The sequence below is a fragment of the Macaca nemestrina genome, chromosome 1 (genome assembly GCF_043159975.1).
Source record: "Macaca nemestrina isolate mMacNem1 chromosome 1, mMacNem.hap1, whole genome shotgun sequence".
NCBI classification, from domain to species: domain Eukaryota; kingdom Metazoa; phylum Chordata; class Mammalia; order Primates; family Cercopithecidae; genus Macaca; species Macaca nemestrina.
Window position 1 is genome coordinate 214,042,864 of NC_092125.1, and position 6,897 is coordinate 214,049,760.

Sequence of the window (6,897 nt, forward strand, 5' to 3'; positions counted from 1 at the left end):
CATCCTGAAGTGATGGGAAAAGGAGAGGCTCTATCTGACGTCACCAGAGTCCTTGAGCATTGGAGTATTTCTTCCGCCTGAAGCCTGGACCAGGGCTATCCAGATATACAGAGAGGAAGGCGGTTCTGCCTGTTGGAGGAACTACTGTTTCCAGAAGTCCAATGTTTAACAAAGGCAGCGGTCTACGCTGGGGGATGAGACCTCTGAACCCTGACATGGCCATAAAAGCCAATTGCTATAGGAGTGGCAACCCAGAGTAAGAAGAATGAAGGAAGTCAAAAGAGATCCCTGGAGGTTGTATTAGTTTGCTTCAGCTTTGTATTAGGTACTTTGTGGCTTACACAACAGACATTTCATTGTCTAACAGTTCCAGCGGCAGACATCAAAGAGCCCAACAGGGCTGATTCCTTCTGAGGGCTGTGAGGGAGAATCTGCTCCATCCCTCTCTCCTAAGCTTCCAGTGTTTTCTGGTCATCTTTGCCATTCCTTGGCTTGTACAAGCTTCACCCTGATCTCTGCCTTCATCTTTGCATGGCTTTCTCCCAGTGTGCTTCCTGTCTCCAAATTTCCCCTTTTTGTAATGACATCTGTCATCATGGATTAGGGCCCATCCTAGCTGCCCTAGTGACCTCATCTTAACTAATTATATCTGTAATGACCCTATTTCTAAATAAGATCACATTCTAAGGTACTGGGACTCCAACACATGAGGGCAGGAAGGAAGACCAGAGTCCAACCCGTTACACAGTCGAGCGCTGGAGGTAAATGGTATTTTTGAGAGGAAAGCTGTCTGATGGCTCTTGGGCTAGACTAGGTTATGCGGCAGTAGCTGCCCATCTCAATTATCAGCAGCTTAATACAGCAAAAGTCTATTTCTCACTCACGCTAAGACCACTGTGCACTGCAGGACTTTCTAGGACAACGGTCTTCCATGCTATGATTCTACACCCCAGATTGCTTTCATCTTCTGGTTCTACCGGTGGGGCAGGGAAGGGCTGGGGAGTTGCATCTCATAGTCCCCCTGCTGGAGAAACCCGGAAGTGAGCCTTAATACCAATGCTTATGTTTTCCCAGCCAGCAGCAGGGCCCTAGGTCTCCATCCCTGCAAGGGGCTCTAGAGTATATGGAACAGATGGAATGTTCACAAGCACGACAGCCTCTGCCACAGTGACTTTTTAAGGACTGGAATCGCAGAGTGTTTACTTAAGGCCATGGAAGCTAAATTCTTAGCATGTGCTGGAGAGCAATGAAAAAGATATGTACTTTATGAATTAAAGCTGGAGTCAGTGTGAGCCTGAAGCCTGAAGGAAAAAGAGCAACAGATCCAGGGAGCATTCACCTCCCCTGTCTCCAAACAGGTGAGGATGGGGAATAAAGTGAAGGCAGTGCTTTGGTGGGAACTTCAAGGATAGCCTCTGGCTTTTTCCAGGTTTAGAAGCTCATATGGGACAGGGGCGGAGGAAAAGAAGAAAGGGAAGGAAGAAGAGAAGGTTGAGGCCCTGGCCCAAGTTAGTGGGAAGGGAAATCCACCCCCATTAAACCCTCTCCCTGGTGGACTGTGGGGTGCACAAGTGAGAAGTGAGGCCTGCACAGGTGCTGGAACATGCTAGAGGCCCAGTACATACTTCTCGCGAATGAATGATTGAGCGGCTGAATGAATGAGTACCACTAAAAGCCCTCTTTTCTATTCCCAAATGCCACAGTGAGCAGAAGGGAGCAATCCTTGCTCAACAATTGGTGGTCCCTTTGGGTGTACAAATGAGTCCACAGCCGGCAACAGCAGACAGTCCCTGCCCCCCTTAGAGGCGGCTGCAGGGAGGTGGCTGACCGTTGATCACACCCAGAGCTGATTATGGGAATTTACTCCATGGAAAGACTGCAAAACGGCCTGAAATGTGTTTTGGCATCAGCTACCGACACGTAAGGTTTCTCAATCCTCAACTCTGTCCTGCCAGCTGATGAGGGGAAGGAAAGGGATTACCTAGGGGTATGGGTGGCCAATCCTGAGTCCACCAACTGACCACGCCCATCCCCAGCCTCGTGCCTCACCTACCCCCAACCTCCCAGAAGGAGCGGCTATTTAAGGGGAGCAGGAGTGCAGAACAAACAAGACAGCCTGGGGATACAACGCTGAGGTCCTCTGAGAGGTAAACAGCCAGTGAAGCTGATGTCCTGTCAAGAGCAGAATTCCTGCTCGTTCGCTGCCTTTGAGAGTGGCTGTGCTGTGCATGCATGTGCATGATTTGATATGCACAAGAGGGTGTGTGTGCATGAGTATGTTGAGTGGGTATGTGATTGTAGTGAATGAGAGGATGTTCGCACTCGCAGGTAAGTACAAGAGTGTGTGTATGTGGGCATAGGTCTGTGAGCATGTATGTGTTTGGGAACGTGTGTATGTGGAAGGGGTTAGAAAGCCTTGCCGAGATAGGTTGATGCTTTCATTCTGGAGGAAAATACTGAGGCTAAGACTCCATGGGTGCCTTGGAGACTCCAAGCCTTGAATCTAGTTTGGAGATGTGCAAGCTATGTCTTCCACATCCTCTGACCTCAGGAACCTCCCAGTTAGTTGGGAGGAACCTGGTTCCAACCTCCCAAGAACTCTCAGTCTGATGAGGCACAGGGGAGGTCTCATTAGTGTCTCATGGGGTTCTCCACAGGTCTGAGGGCCTGATGTGTGTGAAACCATTCTGCAGAGCTGAGAACGGGTCAGGAGGTGGTGTGTGTGTCTGTGTGTATTGCTGGAGGGCACTCCTTGTGTGCTCTGAGTGTGACAGAGGGAGTCAAGCTGGACTTAGGTTGGATGAGAGGGCATGTCTGTGTGTCTCAGAGCCACCAAGGAGGAGCAGGGGCGCAACGGCCAGGGCAGAAGCTGAGACCACCCAGCGGAGGAGCTAGGCCAGTCCATCTGCATTTGTCACCTAAGAACTCTTACCATGAAGACCCTCCTGTTGTTGGCAGTGATCATGATCTTTGGTAAGTGCTGACCCTGACCTCTGAGCATGGGTGGACAGCCCCAGAAGGGAAGCACTCTTGTCCCTTAGTTTTCTCTCCCATTGCAGCAATCCTCTCTCAGGGGAAGAAGAGAAGCCATTTGGGAGGAAGGAGAGTAGCAGAGAGGGGCAGAGAGGGAGGGCACAGGACCCCATGCCACATCACCAGACAACTCCCAAATTTCCTTCCAGGCCTTCTGCAGGCCCATGGGAATTTGGTGGATTTCCGGAGAATGATCAAGTTGAAGACAGGAAAGGAAGCTGCACTCAGTTATGGCTTCTACGGCTGCCACTGTGGCGTGGGTGGCAAAGGAGCCCCCAAGGATGCAACGGATCGGTGAGGCTACCCATCCCTCCCTACCCTCCTAGACTCTGGCCCAGGCAGGGCTGGGAGCTGCAAAGACAGTGCCGGTTCCTGATGGGCACAGAGGTCTCAGGATGGCCTGGTTGGAAAAGCAGCCAGCATGTTGGAACTGCTGCTCTAGACTGTTGCAAAGTCACTGGGTCTCTGTCCAGGGTCCAAGGGGGTGAGACCACAGGCACCAGGTCTCCTGGAGCTGTGGGACAACAGCCCCAATAGGGTGTCTCCTTGCAGCTGCTGTGTCGTTCATGACTGTTGCTACAAACGTCTGGAGAAACGTGGATGCGGCACCAAATTTCTGAGCTACAAGTTTAGCAACAAGGGGAGCACAATCACCTGTGGTAAGAAACCTACATCACCATTGAGTGGCCCTCATTTGTTTAGACAGTGCTGAGGACTGTGCTGGGCACCAAAGATAGACACAGAGGGACACAGTTCCTGCTTCAGGAAGCTCACAGTTGAGTGGGAAGCCAGGAAAGTGAAAATCCAATGTGGTAAAAACTCCAGTGGGAAGTAAACAGATAAGGTGTTAACACAGCCTGAGGCTTGAGGAAGGCTCCTGGAAGGGGTGACCTCTAAGCTGAGTCTGAAAGGCTGTGCAGAGTCAGGGAAGAGGAGGGCTGGGAGCATGCCCAGAAGAGGACACAGCATGGTCAAAGGCACCAAAGGGTTGTGTAAGCCATTCTGTGCTGCCCAGCAGAAACATGAGGAAGAGAAGCAGTGCTGAGCCATGATGCTGGAGACAAAGGAAGGAGCTAGGTCAATCCGGCCCTCCAGGCCAGGCTTTATTTAGGTTTTGCCCTAAAGCAATAGGATGCTATTAAGCAGAGGAGCTACAGGGTCAGATTTGCATTTTAGAGGACTCACTGTGAGGACAGGGTCGATGGAGACAAGTGGAAGGGGGGCAGAGAAGGCTATTGCCATCCTGCAGGCAAGAGGGAGTAACATCTTGACATAAAACAACGGAGGTCAGGATGGGAAAGGTGGAGAAAACATCAAGATGTATTTGAGGTGGAATCAGCTGAGCTGGTGACTGAGTGGGGTGGGACGGGGAGAGGGAGCTGTTGGATGGAGGATGGATATGTGGCTGCATGGATGGCACAACTGTGATAAAGACCATGGGAGCAGGTTGTGGTGGAGGGCGGGGAGGAGCAGTTCTATTTCCAGCATGTGGAGTTTAGGGGCCTCCAGCACCCAGGGAGGGGTCCAGCAGGCAGCTGTCCGTACAAATGCAGCTCAGGGGAGAGGTCAGGACTGGGGACACAGATTCAGAAGCCGGCAGCAGAGAGCTGAGAGGTGGGTGTGATCACTCATTTTCTGCTTAAAGGCCTAGAAAGGAGACAGAGGAGGGATGGACAGAGAGGGAGAAGGAGAACTGAGCAAGAAGGTCAAGGAGTTGGTAAGGAGATGGTTAGCAATTGAACAGAGGAGTCCTCCATGAAAAGGGCCAACAGGCTCCCCTGGATGTTGAGGCAGGAAGGCATGAGGGACTCAGGGGAAGCTGCTTCCATGGAGTGGGGAGGGCAAAGCCAGATTAGAGCGGGTGGGGGCTGATGGGAAGGGAAGTAGAGACAGAAGGCAAAGACAACGTTCTGGAGAAAGCTTGGCCCTGAAGGGGAGGAGAGGTGGGTGGCACTGGAAGACAGCTGACCCATGAGTGGGATTTGGAGAAAGTGTGGACTCCTGCCCATGGCCTGAGTCCTTTAAGATCAGAAATTATGTCTCCTATCATGGCCTCTCCATAGAGGCATGTTTCTTCAGCAGGCATCAGGTCACAAGCCACATGATGCCAAGCTGATAGTAGCTTGGGTAATGGGGATAGGTGACTGTCACATAATTAGAATTCTGGAAAAGGGCAGTGCCAGGCCTGGGGCAGCTTTCCAGCATGTCATCAAGAAGCCAGCCTTCTCCTGGCCTTCAGCTATGCCACGTGGGCAGTGTCTACAGCTGGGATGTCAAGAGACAGGCTGCAGTTCCACCCTCCTGGCCTCACACTATGGAAGAGGCTTTTGTCTTGGGCATCTCTTTTTGGAGGGAGGAAATAGATCTTTCCCAGAAGCCCCCGGCAGACTTCCCCTTGTTGTTCATTGGTTGGAACAAGGTTACATAATACACAAAGACCAATCACTGCAAAGGAAAAATGGATGACCCTGCCTGGCTTAAACCAATCACACTCCATTCCCAGACCCCCGGGGCTAGGGCTTTGCCGCCTGAACACATCTGTTAGCAAGAGGAAGAGATGATGGCTATTAGGAAGGCCTTTGAGAGAGTATCCCAGTGCCTGGCTGTGTCTCCACCAGGCTGGAGGCCAGCATCCCAAGGGCAAGAATTCTGTCTCCCCTTTGGTCAGAAATATCCGGAGCGCAGGTGTTTGTCTCCAACTAGGAGCTTCTGGAGGCCAGGGCTGTGTCTTCTACCCCAGGGTTCCCACAAGAAGCCACCGAATATTAACAAACTCCCATCTTGTGTTTATTTTCTTGTGATTTCAGCAAAACAGGACTCCTGCAGAAGTCAACTGTGTGAATGCGATAAGGCTGCTGCCTACTGTTTTGCTAGAAACAAGAGTACCTATAATAAAAACTACCAGTACTATTCCAATAAATTCTGCAGAGGGAGCACCCCTCGTTGCTGAGTCCCCTCTTCCCTGGAAACCTTCCACCCAATGCTGAGTTTCCTTCTCTCATACCCTCCTTCCCTACCCTAACCAAGTTCCTTGGCAATGCAGAAAGCATCCCTCACCATCCTAGAGGCCAGGCAGGAGCCCTTCTATACCCACCCAGAATGAGACACCCAGCAGATTTCCAGCCTTCCACTGCTCTCCTCCACCTCAACTCCATGCTTAACCAAAGAAACTGTACTCCGAGGAGTCTCTCTGAATAAAGCAATTAGCAAATCATGTATATGTGTGTGTGTGTGCATTGCCCTATGCACTGTGAGCGTGAGAACAAACAGGGGTAGGGGTTAAAAATACAGGCTCTGAGCCCAGTGTAGTGGTGTGTGCCATTGTCGCAGCTGCTCGGGAGGCTGAGGCTGAAGTGCAAGGATTGCTTGAGCTCAGAAGTTCAAGGCCAGCCTGGGCGACACAGGGAGACCTTGTCTTTATAAAAATAAAACAAAACAAACGAAAAAAATAAGCTCTGGAATCCGACAGGCTGTGTCAAATCCCCACTCCCCCATCTCCCTAAGCCTAAGTTCTTTCATCTGGATGGAGATAACACTGGTGCCTCCTGCAAGGGCGTGTTTGAGAATTAGAATGATGACAAATGAAAAAAGCCTTGGGTCTGACATGTCTACAGCTGCCATGACTATTACGAGGAAACCCAGACATCTCCCTCCCCTTCCCTAGGCAATAGCAGCTCCTACTGGCCTGCCGGGAGAAAGCAGGAAGGCTGGTCTTAATCTGAGAAGCTGTAGTCCACATCTTCCACATGGAATGCTCTTCTCCTGTGTTGCCTAGTCTAGTAAGGAGGAAAAGCGGGGTGATATAATGCTGGCCACCAGCTGGACCCTGGGGGTGCTATCCTGTCACCAAGGTTGGTTTCCCAG

General features: G+C 51.2%; 1 protein-coding gene across 2 annotated transcripts; it reads left to right on the plus strand.

Annotated features, from left to right (window-relative positions):
* The first annotated feature begins 1,902 nt into the window (after positions 1-1,902).
* On the plus strand, positions 1,903-6,251 carry LOC105483100 (phospholipase A2 group IIA). 2 transcript variants are annotated; one of them, XM_071099323.1, is made up of 6 exons: positions 1,903-1,920; positions 2,071-2,147; positions 2,828-2,973; positions 3,183-3,327; positions 3,586-3,692; positions 5,841-6,251. In XM_071099323.1, exons 3-6 carry the CDS (start codon positions 2,934-2,936, stop codon positions 5,981-5,983), a joined length of 435 nt encoding a protein of 144 aa, XP_070955424.1. In that variant the 5' UTR covers positions 1,903-1,920; positions 2,071-2,147; positions 2,828-2,933; the 3' UTR covers positions 5,984-6,251. The 2 variants fall into 2 exon arrangements, with proteins under 2 accessions (XP_070955424.1, XP_011742047.2); XM_011743745.3 differs by lacking the exon at positions 1,903-1,920 and having other exon boundaries at positions 1,921-2,147.
* The last annotated feature ends 646 nt before the right edge of the window (positions 6,252-6,897 follow it).

What these genes read in the sequence shown, in the direction of transcription:
- LOC105483100 (XM_071099323.1), top strand. Translation starts at nt 2,934, where the DNA reads ATGAAGACCCTCCTGTTGTTGGCAGTGATCATGATCTTTG. An exon ending in CCCAAGGATGCAACGGATCG is followed by an intron (nt 3,328 to 3,585) that starts GTGAGGCTACCC and finishes GTCTCCTTGCAG; the next exon opens with CTGCTGTGTCGTTCATGACT. An exon ending in GGGGAGCACAATCACCTGTG is followed by an intron (nt 3,693 to 5,840) that starts GTAAGAAACCTA and finishes TTGTGATTTCAG; the next exon opens with CAAAACAGGACTCCTGCAGA.